The 20,079-nt window shown below is 40.1% G+C and overlaps 1 protein-coding gene across 1 annotated transcript in view; it reads left to right on the forward strand.

The window, feature by feature from the left end:
- Window positions 1-20,079, forward strand: part of sntb1 (syntrophin, basic 1) — a 33,865-nt gene that overhangs the window by 3,753 nt on the left and 10,033 nt on the right. Inside the window, exons 2-6 of the mRNA XM_070835769.1 lie at window positions 7,502-7,742; window positions 14,405-14,522; window positions 14,693-14,782; window positions 17,157-17,293; window positions 17,783-17,979. Of these exons, the coding sequence (XP_070691870.1) occupies window positions 7,502-7,742; window positions 14,405-14,522; window positions 14,693-14,782; window positions 17,157-17,293; window positions 17,783-17,979 (783 nt within the window). The remainder of the gene's footprint in view (window positions 1-7,501; window positions 7,743-14,404; window positions 14,523-14,692; window positions 14,783-17,156; window positions 17,294-17,782; window positions 17,980-20,079) is intronic.

Below are 20,079 nucleotides of genomic sequence, written 5' to 3' on the forward strand. Positions count from 1 at the left end.
TAAGGATAAGCAGTATAGGCAATGAATGGATGGATTTCATGTGCAGTGGTAGATTTAAGGTGTCTTCCACAGAAGTTAAAAACGCATAGCATAATGCCAAAACAATAAAATTCAACAGAGATTTGAAATGCAACACAATAATAAGCACATTTTAACAGCATACAACAGCGATAGCATTTCAAAAACCAAGAAAGATCTGAGAAGAAAAACACTAACAATTGGTGGGTGAGTAAACAAGGGCCACTTGGAGCATTGCCTAATGTTAATAATCCAATTACAGTAGGTTACAGCAGTAAAAAGGCCATGCTTAGACTTTTTGCTCTGTGTTTGTGGAAGATATGTTGACATGTCACACAAACACAGTGAATAATGTGTAAATAATTAAATTACGATGACTGAATGTGATTTAGCTGCTTCAGTTTCAGGGTACCGGTATGGCACAGCTGCTCTCTCAAGCTTTCTTTTCTCAGTCTTCACACTACTAATTGCTTTTTTTGTGTGTAAAAACTAACGCAGCACCACAAATGCCTCTGAGGAGAGACTATCCAAAAGTGTGTGCTGTTGCAGATTCAGTTCAAAAAGACACACAGAGGGCATGGTGTTGAGAACCTGTGAGATGCCCCGGATGGCAACTTTAGGAGACGTGATCCTTTTAGATGCCCGTGGTAAACAACTCCATAAGTCTCTGGATGAAAGACCTTTACAGGTGTCAGTCCTTGTTTTCATTTTTGGATTGCTGTTTATGTAATGATGATGGAACATTTAGTCCAACTGTGGGGTTCCTGAGTTTAGTTTATGCACGAGGAGCAATTGGTTATGATAAAAAGAGGAGAGAACAAGTCCTTAGGAAAAATATGTAATTCAATTCACGTGTTTAAAAATAAAACTGGGTTGTCTTCTAACACGTAAAAATAGTTTCCATATTTAGATTACTGTGTGTTTTACAGCCAGATAGAGATAAATGATGATGTCTATCTCACACAAGGAGAGATCAGGTTGTTCATCTACAAAACATTTTTGTGTTACGCTGAATGTACCAGTGTGATTGTTTATTGAATGAAGTGTAGGCTGGCCGGCTGCTCAGAGATATAACTGATTTTCACAGACCTCATGTGTAGTAGTACAGGTTGTCTTGGTATCCTTGTACTTTTGTCACTGTTGACACGATACGTCCTTGATTTCGGACAGCAGTAGAGAACAGCAGGCTCTTCATTAGCTGGCAACTGTTGATATTGCTGACTAAAATCACATAATATACGCTAATGTCAGATTTAAGCATTGGTTACAAATCACACATTTTGTTTTCAGGTGACTTGATGTGTATATATTCCATATTTATTTCCTGGGCACATGTATGTATATAAATAGCTGCCTTAGTTATTTTATTTAATTTATCATTTATTTAATCTTACTCTATTCTACATTTTTTTTTGTATATACTGTATGTTCTATGTGTGCGTGTAGCCCAAGGGTACCTTGACCTTGATACCTACCATATTTGTGTCAAGACAAGATCAGAAAAGCCTAAACATGAAAGCAGAGTAAACTAAAAGTCAGAACACAATGAAGAACATCTGCTACTCTTCAGCAGGCAGGAAATGAGACAGTGTCCTTTGAGCCCTCCTGATGATCCCTAAACAAGCCGTACCTGTCATCACCTGACATCTGGATGGGTTTCTGTATGAGTGTGTATGAATGTGCTGCTGTCAGCAGTGTGATGCAGAGTGTGTGTGTGTGTTTGAGTATGTGTGCAGCGTGTGTCATCAAGTTTAGTCATCAACAGAGTGGTCTAGACTGAAGCTGCACTCAGTGTATCTCGTTGAGTGTGTATTTGTGTCTATAGGCACATGTCTTTGTATAGTTATGAGGACATATTTTGGTTTTAAACCATCGTTGTGAGGACGTTCCTGCATTGTGAAGACATTTTGCCCCGTCCTCACAACCTCAAAGGGCCTTTTGGGGGTTAAGATTTGGTTTTAAGGTTAACATTAGAATTAATTTAATGTCAGGGTGACTCATTTAGTTGTGATGGTTAAGGTTAGAGTTTGGGGCTAGGGGAGGCATTATGTCAACGTGTGTCCTCACAACTATAGAACAATGAGAATGTGTGCGAGGTAAAGAAATTAAGAAAGAGAGAGTCGATGTGTCTACCAGCTGACTGTTTATGTCATTAGAGAAACTATCATCTCCTCCGCTACTGTTTGTGGAGTCTGACTCAGAGCGGATGATGGTGATGATAATAACAACTGTGGCGTTGGAGTAGTGATTGTTGTGGTGAGGATAATAGATTGAATCATTCATTCCTCTCCTCTGTGAATGTTTACACAGCCAAAACAAAAGCAGACACCGAGAGCTGAAGCTCATCTGTTTTTCCTGTTGGCTTTGTCGCAGACAACAAAAACCTCTCTTCCCCTCCAGGTGTAATCATTGTGTTTTTGTACCATGTGTTTTTTTTCCTGTGAGGGCCATCATAAAACTCAGCTGCCCCACAGTGGCTAAATTCTTTACTTCAAAGCTTAAATTGGGAATTTAAAAGAAAAAGATTTAACAGGGTGATCGAAATCGACCCGTTATAAGAAGGCTGTTAGAGCGTTACGCCGCTGTAGTGACTTCTGGTGAATCTTCTGGTGTGTCGCTGTAGATGAGTCAACTGCCTTCACGCTTTCTGTGGTTGTGGTTTTGAGAATGTACGGTGCTTTATGTTGCCATCTATGGAAATACTGAAACATGTAACACTCTCTCAACATCTCAGGTTTACAGGCTGATCGTAACGAAGATAAAGTACAGTGATTTTCACTTTTTTCTCTTTTTATGGAGGCTACATTACAGTATTATTCTCCTCTCCTTTCAGCATTAGGAATAGTTGCAACTGCGTTTTTTTTTTTGTGAGCAAACATTGAAGAAATGCAATGACAGATCTATGTGCAGTTTAAATATGGATGAAGTGAATATGCATAACATTTTGATTATTAGGGTGATGCACTAAAGTTTTGATGACATGTACAGTAGCTCTTGTACTACACTAATTAACCATTTGCCGATTAAAAATACTACTACATAACAAACTAATGAAGTCGTAGTTTTCTTTAGTTAGAAGGGATGAACACAATGTTTTATTTATTTCTTGAGGAGGCAAATAGTCAACTGTAAGTCACTTTGTACTAGCTGTTAAATTAGTGTAATGTAATATAAGTTATTACTTACTTACAGCCCTAAAAACATCACACCAAAGAAGAGGAATTTAAGCCTCAGCACTCTTTTTAAATAAGATGAGCACTACTCATCTCTCTGTTCACCATCTGTGTACAGAATTCACTACTTGTATTCCACGTTCATAGTCATGGCCATATGTACAGCCAAAACAATATATTGTTATATACTTTCTACAGAAGACCTGAAGTCTGCTGGTCATTTTCTTTAATCTACAGGTTCCATGATAGTGTGAGCTCATATTTGATATTTCATCTATCCAACATCAGCGGCATGTTGAAATTAAATGTAGAAAAATAGAAAACATTTTCATTAGATTAATGTCTGTTGAGTGAGTGCCTGTTTCACACCTCATCTTCTATACTTGTTTAAACTTCTGAGCTCGCATGTAGTAAGTAACTGTTTGACATCCAGTTTGAAGATCAGTGTCAATGAGTAATTCTGCCTACACACACATTTCAAATTTTTTTTGTCAAATTCCCTCCATCAGAAGGAACTCTGCCTTAGTTACTGTTCATTGTTCAGCTAAGGTGATATTTGACCTCTGAGATATTGGTCCAAATCTTACAAAAAGATGCCTTCAGGGTGGATTTGTAAAGGCCTTTTGTACTGCTGTTGTATCCAGCTACCTGCTCAGTGCCTACGAGGAGTAAAAGCCTTCATTCTGCAATCAGAGGACCCTTTTTTCTTCTTTTCTAGCTCTTTGCCCTGTTCTGTTCTCTCTCCAGCTTCTACCAGTGTTAACCCTCCACTTTCTCTCCCAAAGCCGTAATGAGAGAAGGTTCTTTTTTTCCTTTGGTGCATTTTCTCACCAAATAAGAATCCCCATTTATGGGGCATATCGTAGAAAGTCCAATGACTTCAGACCTCATTGAATACTGTTAAGGACCATTAAGTGAAAAAGACACAATGGGACAGATGTAGTAATTACACCTGATGTTATAGAGCAGTGTGTGTGTGTGTGTGTGTGTATTCATTGTGAATGTCTATGGTAGACACAACTGAGAAATGAGCTCTAAGGCTCTTGAAGAAATGAATTGCCTCATTTGGAAAATGTGTTAGTGAATGGGGTTGAGTGCAGTTTTAAGTGTCATCGATGGAAGTGAACGGCATTTTCAGTGCTGAGTTAAACAGCTGGTCTTTGGTGATAAATTGCCATTACAACATCTGCATCACGACTGTTGTAACAGCAAGCTATTGGTTCACAGTGAAAGAGATTTAGTTGTGTCTCCATGGGCATGCTCTCACTTTGACTCAAGCACAAGCCAGAAAAATGGAAAATAAAATCAGACAGATGGGAGAGCCCCTCATTTGGATCTTTTGGTCTGACTTATGTGACGACAAACCAGCTGCTCTCAAATGAAGGCTCAAGTAGCGGGAGACTTCAAGTTCTTATCGTGCTATTGAGGTTACTGAGCAGAGTTGGCCGTGTAGTGGAATAGAAACGTGACTCAAGGGAATTCACACACATTTACACACTTCCAGCGTAATGATCACATGGACTCCACCCCATTTATTTTCCCCTCTGCTGGAAACACTAACAGCTTTATTTCTGAGCACAGTAAAGTGAGTTTACATTTCCTCCATCCAATCTGTAAATGTGAACTGAAAACGAATCACCCACTAAACACTTTGTGAAATTGTGTTTGATTTGTTTTCAATTTAGATTTGAAATATAAAAAAGATGCCAAAGTTGACGTTTTTTAACTGCTTGTTTTGGTACAAAAAACAAAAAAAATAACTTAAAGCTTAGAGAAAACAGAAAACCCTCACCTTTCCTCCACTGATATCACCACTGCAACACTAAACGATAGATAAGGTTGGTATAGTGACACAGTTTTATCATGCTTTAATTAACATAGTGATACAGAGGGACTGTCGGAAAGTCCATCTCAGACTACTGTGTAACTACAGCAGCTAATGTTTAATGTCTTGGCTGTGTTACAAGGGTGTAACCCCTAAAACATAACTGTAAATGAAGCTGAACAAATCTTACGATTCACCACTTTAAGTACAATGTTGCGTGTTGTGATTTTGCTACTGTTTGGCACTATCATTAAATGAAGCAGCTCATTTGATAGCAGGAGACTAATTAAATGGTAGAAAATGCTTACTTGTGCGTGTGTGTGTGTCTGTCGGGTCCAAAGTCCTGCAGTGATGATGGATTATCAGTGGCACACACACACACACACACACACACAAGTGGACTCACATTTTGTGGACCTTAAGCATTTTCCTTCTGTCTCTTTGCAGCTTCGTCATGTTTTTCAGCACAGAAGATGGAGCAGACAGTGTGTGTGCTAGAGTGTGTATCTTTTTGTACTTGCATTAGTCTATCTGAAATTTGAAAACCTTGTTGCTTTTTCTTCTCCAAATCTGCATCCTACATAAATGCATGGCTCCTAAGAAACAAAACCAGAGAAGGCTGTCATCATCCAACTGCAGCAGATTCAATATTTTCAGCCCGTTGAATTCACTTGTGTTGCACCTCGTTATGATGCGTTTTAACAAGTAGATCAGCCGTTTTTCAGCCCTTTAATCGGATCTGACTGTGTGGGTTATTCTACTGTGCAGTTGGATCACATCGCCACTGAAGGTCCATTGAGGACACCCTCAGCTCACCCCCGTGTCCTCCTCTGTGTTATGTGTCAGCCTGTCATCTCTCCCCTACAGGTTGGTGGTGGTTAGGCTTGTTACACAGTCTCAATGGGGTCTATAGTGCGTCTCCCAAGAATAGTTCACATAGCCTGCTGGATTATAAATGCCACCAGCCATGTGCCAATTATACACGGCTTGTACAATGGGATATGCCAATTTAACATCCAGTGCATACCATGGATTCAGAACATTTAGGACATAGAAAGCATACGAAGTACCCACTTTATCTCTGCCTCTCCATTTCTGTGTTTCCCTGAAACATGTGCCCTGTCTTCTCTTGTCTTCTCCGCCTTCTCAAATGTAAAAACATGAAGAATCTAAAATAGTTATCAAGCCTCCAGTGATTCCGAGTTTGACATCTACAAGTAAAGCTTTCTGTTTTACCGGTTGGAAATGGGAGAGGGACTCTGCAGCATCAGTTGTGACTTTCCTACCAGGAAATTTTCTGTTTTCAGGATGATAATTCTCTTGAAACTGCCTGTCTGTAGCAGCAGAGACAAGGTGTTAATCATCCGCACAGTTGAAGCATGAATGCTTACATTTTAATAAATTAACTGAGAGGTGGAGAGCCACCCGAATCTGTTCTGGCTATCTGCATTTTGACATTTGCTGTTATCATCTTAAATTGACTGTGGAGAATACTCTTAAGTGGTAGAATAACAAGTTGTACACAAATTCATTAAATAAATTTGATATGAATATGATACTTTAAAAGAAATCCATGCAGCCTTTTGTCCAAACCTGAACCAGTGGATCGATCGCAGGTTAGTGAACAGACTCATAGTCATAACGTCTGTTACTGAAGTCAAAAATGACAAACAGACAAGTTTCCAGACTTCCCACACACCTTTGTGGGCCTTTCAAGTTCAAGCATCATTAATGCACAGAGATATTGCTAAGAGTTACCTTTTCAATCTGCTGCCCCATGTCAGTCTGTAATACTTACCAAATGCCTCAGCAGGGCTATAATGAAACAGTTTCTATTCCTGCTATGTGTCTAAACATCTGTGGCATCCCCACATCCTTCCACTGGCCTGTTATCTAGACAAACTACCTCCAAAAGAGTGAGCATTCATAAACGGGAAGGTGTCATTTTTTTATTGCTTCTGATAAGCTCTGAATATGGGTGTGCTATCGAGAGATATCTACAAGGTCAAACACACGGATTCTACTTTTTATTGCCGACTGCGTTAAATGATGTTGAAACAATGCCCGTGCCAAAACACATCAGTGCTCAATGCGGTTGGCTTTGATGCAGTTTGAATTCTATGAATGTGGGTTTTGTAAATTGTGTAAATATGAATACATAATTAAGCATAGATTTTCCTTGTTTCATTAAGCATTTATTAAAACAAGGTTTACAGCATAATGTTCAGTGTAACGTTGGGAGTTTTTTTTGCAGTTTTTATTTTCACTATTGCATTAGCGACTTAGAAATCTATGTGTGTTGCTCTTCCAATAATTGAACCAAAAACTGCTGCAGGAACCTACTGAATCAAAGATTTGATATACCTGTAACTATGGGGTAAATTATACTTTAAACTTGAAGTTTATTTAAATCACAAAATGTACTATTTCCAAGTCTCAGTTCAATCCTGTATACCGGAAATCTCTCTCTTCCTTATCTGACCAGTGAAATACATGCGCGAGGCCACACCCTACGTCAAAAGGGGCTCCCCCGTGTCAGAGATCGGCTGGGAAACGCCTCCTCCTGAGTCCCCCCGCCTCTGCAGCCCTCCCATCACCTCCCCCTCATTAGACCCTCCGAGCCCTCCCACCCAGCCCTCCCTGTCTCTGCAGGGCGACAGAAGGTGCATACCACTAAAAATGTGTTATGTAACCCGAGCCATGACCACACCAGACCCAGAGAACAGGTAGGTGACACACACACACACACACACCATTAAAAATGTCTACATCCTCATTCCTGAGCAGAACATTCTTGAATGTTCAGTCACTCTGCTCCCCTTGTCTACCATTATCATAATGTCTCATATTGCTTTACACATAAAAGTGGGAATTCAGATTTCAGCTGGACTTCAAGCACGCAGCCATTACGAAAAGGGTGCGTTAACTATATGTAGCAGGAAAGTGAATCATGTGACTGTAGTGGTGAACTCGAGTTGACTGCCCAAACTAGCTGACAGGCTTTGCTTCAATGGTGTCACTGGCAAATACTCCAAAGTTCAAACAACCAAAAGATGGTTACCTTAATCAAGCAAAGGTTAACCAATTCTTCTCTGATCCTCAACTCAACAGTATGACAGAGAGACAAAAGAAAAGTCTCCCCCTGGGTCTGCCGCCTTTCTCTGCTATCCTTTAGGGATTACCCAAAAGCGCTTTTTCATTTTTTTTCCAGTTTTTCTTAAAGACAGACGTTTGAAGTAGCGCACAGATAATTCTCAGTCAGTGGGGGGCTTCTTTTAGGAGGTGTTGTCAAGTTAATTGGTTGGTAATATGACAATGGCCCAATCAAACAGCATGCGAGCAGAAAGTGATTTTCTGTTTCTACTTTTTTGGTGTCACAGTCTGTGTGTACTTCTGTCTCTCCCTGACTGTTGTTTCCCTCGCTGCTTGTCTTTTCCTTTTTTTTTCTTTTTTCATCATCTCTCTCTTTCCTGTCTGGTGTTTTTCACTCTTTCTTACTTGTTTGTGTTTTTCTGCCCCTTTTATCTTCTCACTGTCCTCTCCCTTTCTTTTCTTCCATGATCTCTCTGTCCGTGTTCCCAGCTTCGTCTGTTATCTGCCTCTATGGCTGCATCAATTCTCTCTTTCTATCTCCATCCTCTCCCCATTATTGTCTCCCTCTTGATTTATTTCTTTTTTCCTCTCACTATAGCTCCCAGTGTCTCTTCATTGCTTCGTCCCTCCGCTCCATCCATGTGTGTCCCCCTCTGCATATGTATGATTTCAAAATTGTGAGATAGTTGAACCTCACCAAACTTCAAAGGTTCAGATGATGGCGGCAACATCAAAGTCAAGTCTTAACAGTGAGCAAAGTGATTTCAACGTTCCTCTGTCTGTATAGACGTTGTTAGATGTCTCAAAGCTGAAACTGTGAAATGTAAATTCTAACAGACACAAACAATCAGTACAACAAACCAAATGAAAAATAATAACATCATGCATGGACCGAACAGATGGTTCTCTGTTGCCCGGCTCTCCTTTATGATAAAACTTTTATTTCCCACAAAATGGGGAAAAAAACATAGATTTGAAAAAGTACATTATTCTTGACAGAGGGAAATGCAGTTGTCACTATTCCTCACTGGAAATGTGTCCAGTTATAGACAGATTGTGCCATGGAGCCATTCTCTGTACCTTGCCCGTGGCAGTATGAGCACCATCGTGGCTCTTCAGGTTTGAGATGCAGCTGAGGACAGTTAAAATGCTGACCAGGATTTGAGGCCACTCTGTGTAGATTTTGTAGTTTTTGAGAAAGCATCTTATTGCCCAACGGTTGGCGGGATCTAAGGGTGTGATCACATAGCACACTGCCATGGACTTGTCGTTATCTGAAACACTACAGCTTGCAACAAAACGTTTTAGAGATAAATTGTGAGCCCCAAGCATGGCCCAGCTTACCTGGTGGGTGGGCAAAAATGAGCTGCAGGTCCCCCATTGTCCCTTCATTCCTCCCCATCTCTGATAATGATGTACTGTATTCCTCCGCTAGAGTAGTATGTTTACTAAACACCGACTTTTAGAGACATATGCACCATTAAAGCACTATATCAGCTGAAATAATGATCTTAAAGGTCAATCTAAACAGTTTTACATTTTAGAAATTATTATATATTAGGCCAGTTAGTTAGTGAACTTTATAGGTGTCTTTCTTTTGTTTATCTTTGAATGGAGACACGCTAGCTGTTTCCCTTCTCTTCCAATCCTAAACTAAGCTAATGTCCTCCCAGCTCTCCACAGGAGAGCGGTAAATAAGTTTATAAGTGTATTTCCCAAAATGTTGAACTCTATATTTTGCAAATACACTTTTATTGGCTTAAAGACAGGGCATCACAATTAGTTGATAAAGAAGAACACACCATAAGGTCCTCATCATGCTATCGTTGCTAGCCTATCCACTTGCCTAATAGTCCTCGGAGTGAGCAATGCTTCCAACAAGTGGCTTGGTCTTTAAATGGTCTCCTCCTTATGATGGTGTCATATGTGTGACGGAGGAAGTGGGCGACCGCATGCCTGTTAATAAGATTCCTCCCCCCATGGTCATCTTGACCTTCAGCAGATCTAAAAGGGCGAGTTTGGACAGAAAATGTTGAACACATTAAAAGTGTTTGCAGACATTAGTGAGGACAGAGCTGGATGTAATGCTATGGTTGGCTAGTTATTTCTTGATATGAATCTGTGTAACAAAAAACATGTTTTCATGAAAACATGAACTTGTTTTTTAACAGATTTTCCCTTTAAATGTGGGATTCGATTTAATCATACATTGCAAAATGTCTAAAGACTGTTTGGTGAAACATTCAGCTGAAGTAGTAAACCTTTTTAAGAGCACAGTAGGGTTGAACATTCACTTTATTGGCCATAACTTTTGACTTTATTGGTCAGCCAGTCCAGGCATTGAGGTCAATAACTCATCTAGTGACAAGGCGAGTTTTTGCTTTACACAGATAATGCTGTGTTTTGTGGTTTGATAGAGCTGGAAGGCAGATTCACAAGCACAGATAAAGTCTTTAGCTAAATTTACCTTGACCAGCATGTTTTTTCTATGAAGTTCCTTCCTTATCCTCATAGCCAGGACAAATTCCTCATTGACTCACTATTAAGTATTTAGTAAATGTTTAAATGGGAGCACACCCAAGTTCAAATGTGGTCTGTTATGCTTAATCCATGAAACTCATATTTTACTGGATAGTTGAAGGCTTCTCGGCATCATGGTGTTCCTGGATAATGTACATCAGTTAAAGATTGCAGGGCAAGACTAAACCTTCTCTCTGCTTTTCTTGTTTTGGGTTCAGAGCTGAATGGTTAAAGAGGCTTTATGTTAAGTGACAGGGAAATCTGGCTTATCTTTTTTCAGTGCAATATTGCATCCCTGTGAGGGTTTTTCTCTTCATTTCAGCAGATGCTGTTTAATTGTGTGTAAATCTAAAAAGACAGACAGGAGAGGGGGATGTGAGGAAAGGCAGGGCACGTACAGCGATGACGAGAGATGATAAAAGACAACGAAAGAAAAGTGAAGGAGACGAGAAGACTTGATTTATCTTTATTTTCAACTATATAACATCCTCCTCACCTTACTGTAACACACTGTATAAGGACATAAAGTTCAACTTTCTGTGTCATTGGTGATAGATTAAATAAAAAATTGATAGGATTACGCTCTTATCATTTACAGTGTTGATTAAAAATGTTATGAGAAGGTGTGGAGAATCTGGTTAAGATGACAGGAGAATGGTTGGAGGAGAAAAAGGAAAAGAAATTGAGAAAGAACAGGAAAGGAGGTTAAGGAGCAAAGATAAGGAAAAGGTGAGGAGAGCGATGCAAACAGACAAGAAGGGGGAAAAAGGAATTGGCACCTGAAATGAATGAAATCTATCTCTTTTCTTCTGTCACTATTAGTGTGCATCACTGCTGAGGTAACATCCTTGAGACTGTGTGAGACTTGCATATCCACAGAAAATATGCATGGCTGAGATGACTCTTGGCAGAACCAGCACGGTTCCTCCCAGTACGAACGTTTTCTTCAGTAGCTCAGTTTAACCCTGACAAGCTTCTGAAAGGATGTAAAGGCTTTCACTCTCTCTCCAATTTCCTCTCACCCAGATCAGGTATATGCCTGCATGCTGTGATGCTACTATGATGATGATGATGAGTGATTGAAGCAGGAATAATTGAGCGCCGAGTGCGGAAAATCACTGTCACATTTCAGCTAAATGTTTGAAAACAATGCAGCCATTCCTGAAATAACTAACAAACTAAGATAACAGAAAAGATAACAGAAAATGTGATGCATACCCTTCCCTGCCATCACAGATTCCAATAAACTTGGATCACAAGATGATCAAATGCTTCCATATAACCACTCAGACATAAAACTGGGAGGATATGCTGAAAATCAGAGGAAGAGACTATTCTGAATGATTAGTGTTGTGTCATTTGAGCCTAAAAGACAGTGTACTTTGAGTTGTTGTCGTACTAATTATTGTAAAGCATAAGACTCAGAATCTCAGGAATCCCAGGAAAAGAGTAGGTTAATATATCCCTGGGAATTAATCAATTTAAAATCATGGGAAAAGCTTAAACTCTACTTGAGACTGTCTGGCTAGTTTTGATTTGGTACATTTCCAGAACAATAAGAGTAATCTATTTAAAAATCTATTGTCTATCTATTGTCCTCAGCTATGTAAAAATGCTGTTACATAGCTTTGAAAGGAAAATGTTCAGATGTCATTTATAAAGTTACTGCTTGGAGACCTCATCCCTCAAGGATGCGATATGTTTTGCCAAGAAAGCAGGATGGGCAGAAATGATTAACTTGATTAATCGTGAAATCTAACCATGCTTTCTTGTTCTCTAACATCACCCTTGACACAACTTTAATAGCTCAATTCCAATAAGCTGATATTTTGTTTTGTTATATCAAAACATCAGCATTTCAACACTATTGTCACATTTATTGTTGGCTCAAAATTGGCATTTTGGCATTAAGACATTTGCTTCATGGAACTGTTGTGTGCATACAGAGTTCAAATAATGAACTGGATGACTCACATTTTTATGCTAGAAGCGACCAACCAACTTTGAATACATATTAGCTATGTATATAGAGATAATCCCGTGAGAACAACTCGCCTTTGATCAAGTGAGAGATTGATCTTCACTCAAGCAGGACCAGACTTATATAATTCCACATATTCAAGTCCATCGCCTGGCCATCCAGGTCATGTGCTGTTCTCCCAGGTATTCCCCATGTTAGCGCGTTGTCACGTGCATGCAAGAGATGGTTAATTTAGCCCCAAAGCCACTCCATGGCTTGGCCAGAACACGCCGTATAAAGCTTCCTCTAGGTCTAGTATAACTCCTGGGAGTCAAGTTGTTGCTAAAACATACAGCATCCTGAAACAACCTCCTCTACCAAATGCACATCTGGCCCCGGAGTCTCCCTTCTTCCTCCCCCTCTCCCCTCCCCTGGCCTGTCCTTAATCAACTTGCCTTTTACAGGCAGCAGTTGTATTTTTAACCGAGAGAAACACCTGGAGCAGATCTAGACGGTCTCTCCCTCCTCTGAGGGTTTGATGGAAGAGCAGATTCATCAGATTCACCGGGGCTTTTCCAGGTCCCCGGTGTGTGCTGTGCGAATAAAGAAAGCTGCAAAGAAAGCATGTTTGCGAGAGTTGAAACCACCCTGGCTTTGGAGTAGTTTCTATTTTAAATCACTGGGAGCACCTGGACAGTGGGGTGCTGTTAACACTGCTAGATTGTTTTAGAGTTAGTTGTAAACTCTCTGCAACAAGAATGCATTTCCATTCATGTTGTGAGTTGAAGCTGAACTTGTACTCCCAGAAAATTGCCCCAGGTGCCTCTTACAGCAAATTTCAGTGACTGTACTGTCCCATTTCACTGTATAATAGTTCTATGTTGACACGCATTTTGAAATCTCTCTGTTTTTGTCTCATCTGAAAGGCTTTTAATTCCTGTAAATGCTGTTTTTTTTTTAAAAAAAGAGTATGATTTCACTTTAAATTCAGTTACTATATTTTGTGATGTTTGACTGCTCAAAGCTCCTGGGACAAACACACCAAGCTACTATACTTTATATTCTTCAAACATGGCCAAATCTCAGCATGACCACACTGAACAATCGTTACAATGCCCTGTCCTCTAAAACCAGTCTTTTTTTTTTTTTTCAGAAAAGGAAAACATACAGCTCAATCACTTGTTTTAGCATACCTGTTCGGAGTATTTTTACTGCTGGTTTTATGCCGGGTGAACATTAACTGTATTGATGCTACAATATGAAGCAAAAGTGCACCGCTTTACGCACTGCAAAGCCAACATGTACCTTTTTAAAATTCATATTCACTGAACACACAATCAAAGAGCCGTTCAATGAGATGGAAAATCATCCTACAGATGCATTTCTCTCGAGGCAAGAAATACTCCCATATGATATAAGGAGATTAGTTATGGAAATTTAGTGGGAGACAGCATTGTGTCATATGGCCCACAGAGGATGCCTGAGCAATGCCCGTTTTGTGTTTTGAATTGACTTGAATTGAATAAACTCAAGTTTCAATGCACTTCATTTCATTGTCATGACCAAAGGCTCATTCTCAAGTGAATGAGACAAACGAGCATCTGTTGAGGATAATGGATAACATTTGGTTTCTAAAACTTTGGGTTGAGATTAAACTGAGTCAAATGAGGTCTGCCTGATTAGGCTTGAAATAAATTATCAATATTCCAAAAGAAAGTTATTCATCCTGGGTTGGAAACTGTAAAAGTTTTAGCACCAGTCCAATGATAACAGAGAGGTTAAAGCTGTTTTAACTTTTCTTATCTCCTCCTCCAGACAACTTGAGCTGCACTCCCCTGACGCCAGGCATACCGTGGTGCTGCGGTGCCCAGACCAACCATCTGCCCTGTCCTGGTTCTCTGCCATGCACTCTGTCACATCCACACTGGCACAGGTCTGTCTTTGATTTCATTGACTTTAGAGGTAATTTCCCATCAATGTGACTATTTGAATTAGATATTTAAATGATCACATACTGTGGCCATGATTCAGCTCCTGAGAGCTGCTTTGAATCTAATGCATCCGAAATGATCATCTATCCTAAAAACTGTCATTCCCAAACAGCGAGCGCTGGCAGAGGTCATCCAGAACACAGCCAGGACGGGGGTTGCTGGCAGCAAAGAGATACGACACCTTGGATGGCTGGCAGGGAAGGTGGGAGTGTGTGTGTGTGTGTGTGTGAGAGAGAGAGAGAGAGAGGGACTGTAAATGCCTTATAAAATCCAACTGTGCAATCGTGTGTGTGTGTGCGTGCGTGTGTGTGACACTGATGCTTCTAGATTTCTCACATTTTTAATGGGGTATCTTCTCTCTTATTACCATTTTGTGACTATGGTGTGTAGGTGCATATGTGCAGTGTGTGCTCTTCTATCTTTTTGTGAGGCCCAGTTTGAATTTTACACTTTAAAAATGTCATATTCCAAACCCTTTTTGGAAAATGTGGACTTTTTATTTGGCCCTCCTATCTTCAAAGGACTTTATAAAGGTTAAGACTTGGTTTTAGGATTTTCTTTTTGTGCCAAGAGCTGTGCATTCGAAAGATATTTGCTAGTTTTTTGAGACATAGGTGACATTTTTAAGATTTTGTGTCTGATTTATCTTCACTTATGAGTAGCCTAGTTAATTTTTTTTTATTTAGTGGCTAGGCCTGTTTCAAACAGCCACACATGAAAGTGAGGTAACAGAGAGAGGATGAATGCAAAACCGTTTAAATATGGGAATAATGATGCACACTTTTGGACAATCTTTCCTGGAAGGCATTCATATTAAAGTAAATGCCCCCTCCCCCTTCAGTTACTACTGTTGTGGCAGTATGTGTTTCATATGTTTTCTGCTGTGACCTGTTTCTGTCACAGAGTTCGAAATACTAATATAATATTTTGTTTAAGTTCAGGACAATGCTGTCTGTGTGACTGTTAAGGTTAACGCTATGAGCTCAGGAATGCATTACAGCAATCTGGATATAGAATTACAAATATGTGTGTGCGTGCACAGGTACCTGTGTTTCCATACATATCATTTTATTGTGTATATCTTGTGTACACACGTGCGCACTTCTTTGAAATTCATACAATCTTGTACGCACACAGGTACGCTTTCTTTCACATATAGACACACACACCTGTGCAAACATGTCCATACACACATTCAAAGCTCTCTAATTTAGTCCTCATGAATTTGCCAATATTTGATCCTTCAAATGCAGTACAATACTGTTACTTAGCAACATATTCTCATTATGTTAAAAAGCCGACCCTTGACCCTCTAAATCCCATGATATGATTGGCTGAGGCAGAACTTCAAAGAGCAGCTTAGGATTCCATGTCTGGGCTGCAGCTAAGCTCTCATTATGAGAATAGTTATGGAGCACTGTAAAATGAAATACCCGGCAGTGTGTGTGTGCGCATGTATGTGCGTGTGTGAGTGTGTGTGCTCAAAGTTAAAAGATTAACAGTGTGTGTTCTGAGGGAAAAGTGAGAGGTTTGCTCATTAGGAGGGATGGGTGGGAGAGGGGGAACAGAAAAGCAATTGCGTAGAAAGTCCACCTGCACACCAGCCACCTTTATTTTTAGCCAATTCCCCACTGGGTACACAGTACAGCGAAGTGAACGTACACATTTCTAGCGAGGGGCCAGAACAGTAAATGAGAGTGGAAAAAAAATGTTTGTATATCCATTCCTGGATTAAGTTAACAGGTGAAGACTGGTCTACACCCACTGCTGAGTACATACTGAGTCTTTTTACATATTAAACACACACACCATCCCTCTGATACAACATCAGTCCCATGAAGCATCTCACTGGTACACAACCATTGCTGTTTCTGATGAATTGCCTGCTTTCATCTTAAAACCTGAGGACAGTTTCACTATTTGTGGCAAATAAAAGAGAGCATAGGTACATCACATCCTCTTGAATCAAATTAATTGAGGTTGTTTCCAATTCAATATGCGCAACCTTGTAGGATTAATTAATGTTGATTCAATGAAATAAAGTTAATTTATTAACTAAATTCAAACGTCTCTAAGAATCCGACAATGTTGCCGTAAAAATAAATACTTAATACTTTTTTGGTCTACTGGTCAGACTCAGTAATCATTTTAAAGTAATTACTTTACACACTCGAATCTGTGCACTTAACCCTTGTGATGTCTTAACTTTCTGTATATTCCCCTTGCCCTAAGGGTCAAAAATGACCCCCTTCACTAAACCCCTAAAATAAAGCAGCTTAATTGGATTTTAAATCCCAAATCTAGTTTGCATGATGAAACAACCTGTTATTCATCAATTCAATTCAATTTTATTTGTATAGCGCTGCTCACAACACAAGTCATCTCAGAGCGTTCAGGGGTTTTTCTCTGCTGCCACATGGTGGCGGGTCATTTTTGACCCTTAGGACAACAACGGTTCAATAAGAAATACATGTTTTTCATTTGAATACAGCAGTCCCCCAAGGCCCTGCACAGGGTGCGTGGGTATAGAAAATAGACAGCTTCCCTGTCTCATTGTTTATCTGTTTCTGCTGCAGACAGAGAGCGAGAAGCAGAGCTGGAAACCGGTGCTGGTGGTAGTGACAGAGAAAGACCTGCTGCTGTATGACAGTCTCCCACGAGGCAAGGAGGCCTGGCAGAGTCCTGCGCACACTTATCCACTTTTAGCAACACGGTAGGTCCACCAACATATGTACAGACATCACACAGTATACTTGTGCTGTATAATATTTGAAATATGTTTGGAGTTGTGAAACTGTTATGTTGTGAGATTTTGAAACCAATACAAAATTTGATATTTAAATATCGCAGATTTGATATCTTAAAAAGAAAAGATTCCTAGAATACTGTGGCAAACAATAGGCTAAACTTGTACTACAGTCACCCCTCTATTTTTAGTCACTTTAACCTACTTAGTGCTGAGTGCTAATTTGAATGTTGCAAAGCATCTTAACAAGCCAAACTACAATGCTGAATACAATAAACATTACCTGTTAAACACCAGCATGTTAGTATCATCATTGTGAGCATGAGAATATAACAAACTTCACCATAGTCTCCTTAGAGCCGTTAGTGTGGCTGTACCCCAAATCACTCCCTCACTCAGTCATTAAAAAAAATCAATATACTATATGACAGTTTATGTTTGTATGTGTTTATCCAGTCTGGTCCACTCTGGCCCTGATCGGGGGTCGCCTCACTCGGGCACAGAGCTCTTCTTCGCCACTCGGACTGGCACACGACTCGGCATCGAGACTCACCTGTTCCGGGCAGAGACCACCAAGGATCTGTCCCTGTGGACCAGACACATAGTCAACGGATGTCACGCCTCAGCTGAGATGATTGAAGAAGTCACTACGAGTGAGTACTGATACGTAACACATTAATGTTCTGATTTATTAGCTCAAAGTACCTTTTAGGTTGGATGAAGATAGAAACATACACACTTAGATGCTGAAAACAGAGACAGGAACACACATTCTGCGATGCTTCCTTAGACGTGTTCAGGCATGCTGTAGCAAGAGATTTAAGAGGCTGCAAGGGGAAATACTGCCTGAGGTCTTGTAAGCCTTAAAATAAAGTCCAAATCCAGTGCATGAAGCAAGATGTATACATACATACATAAAGACTCCCACGTCCAGTCATACCCTAAGATAGAAGAGGGGTTGTAATATAATTTGACAGCCATATGGAAGATGTGGACAAAGCACTTGCTATTTATAGAAAGGAATGCTATTCTAGTGTGTGTGTGTGTGCGTGTGTGCGTGTGTATGTGTGTGTGTGTGTGTGCGCACTGTTTGGCATTGGGTATTGGCCGTCCAGGGAATTCGAACAGAACCCCCCCCCCCCATCTCTCTCTCTTTGACTCCCTCTCTCTCCGAGCACAAAATGTCCTGGGAACTGCATTTCTCCCCTGGGTCTCCCTCCTCTCTCTATCTACGATAACCCCGTGCCGAATTAAGTTTCACCTCAGACTTCACTCATATACGAAACATTGTTTATCCAGCAGCAAATGATACACGACAGCGACACTATATATCCTCGTTGTCAGCGTTGATTCCACATCATTCATCACCCCCTAAATGGTGTCTTCACCCGCCAGTCCAGGTGTAAATGTAACACTGTGATCAGCATAGCAAGGCTTCATTCCCATCTGTAGAGCGCGATTTTGATTTAACACTCCAAGGTGTTTGATTTTGTATGTCATGGTGGCTAGCAAGGAAATGTAAATGTTAAAAGGACATCTTATTTAATCCCATGACAAAACGATGTCTAGACTGGAACAAGGTGCTCAGTATCGATTATGTGTTGGTTTCACATCTGAGCTACAGCTAAAGTTAAAGCCCCTGCTATGTGAATATTACCCACCCACCTTCAGCCTGAGCAGAGGCCCAATCAGCCAGGATAAGTAGGATAAGTGAAAACACCTGTGCAGATGTGCAGGGATTTTACTTAAGCACAGCTGTGCTTTGATGCAAACATTAACATCAGCATGGCAACATGCTCACCTGACAATGTTTAGGACCTGTAGACCTAATGTTTACCATGTGATCATGCTAGCATTTGTTGATTAGCACTAAACACAAAGAACAGCAGAGGTGGTTTTACATGTATTTAGTTATGAACCAAATGATGATGAAAATACATGAACTCTCAGAGGTTCAACAAAGGTATTAAAATTCATCCTGATGAAGACATGGACCTCTGTAATGAATTTAATTGCAGTCTTTCCAATAGTTATCACATGTCACACAATATCAAACTCTATCAAAATCTTTTATCCTCAGGGAACCATGAATGCATCCACAAAATCTCACAGCAATCAGTTCAATAGCGTTTGAGATTTTTCATTTTGGACCGAAGTGGTGGACCAACAGACAGGCGTCACCATCCATAGAGCCACGGCTAAAAATATTTGCTAAAGCAAGTTGAATTTGATCCTGTAATACTGATTTAGGATACAGGTCAGTGACACAGGCCAAAAGCATAAGAAAATGTGAGAATGGTTTTGGATATTTATTGCTCACATTTGACTGAAATGGATCCCGTAGCGTTTCAGAAACAGATTGATGTAAGCACCAAGCCTTCAGTTTGTTGTTATGGAAGTAGAAAAGTAATTTACACTTCCGCGAGGAGTGTGATAATGCATACAAAGTGCATGCACTCATTTTTCAGCAGTTGCCACTGGAGGAGTTGTTGCACCGACCTTGTCAGCTGTTTATCTGTGTAACATTCTGATAAATCATTTTGATGGTTTATTCACCGTCGAGGCTCGTGAGAAAGATTTGCTCTGAAGATAGATCAACTTTCAGTCACTCACCGGGCAGCAGGCCATTCTTAGGCGGACTTTAAAGGGGAAAGTAATTTGTTCAGCTGTGAATTCAAATTTCCCTGCCACTTGGCCTGCTGTCTTTTCTTTTCTTATTATGTCCAAGGTGACATTAACTTTTCAGAGGTTAT

Source organism: Pempheris klunzingeri, chromosome 8 (genome assembly GCF_042242105.1).
Source record: "Pempheris klunzingeri isolate RE-2024b chromosome 8, fPemKlu1.hap1, whole genome shotgun sequence".
NCBI classification, from domain to species: Eukaryota; Metazoa; Chordata; class Actinopteri; order Acropomatiformes; family Pempheridae; genus Pempheris; species Pempheris klunzingeri.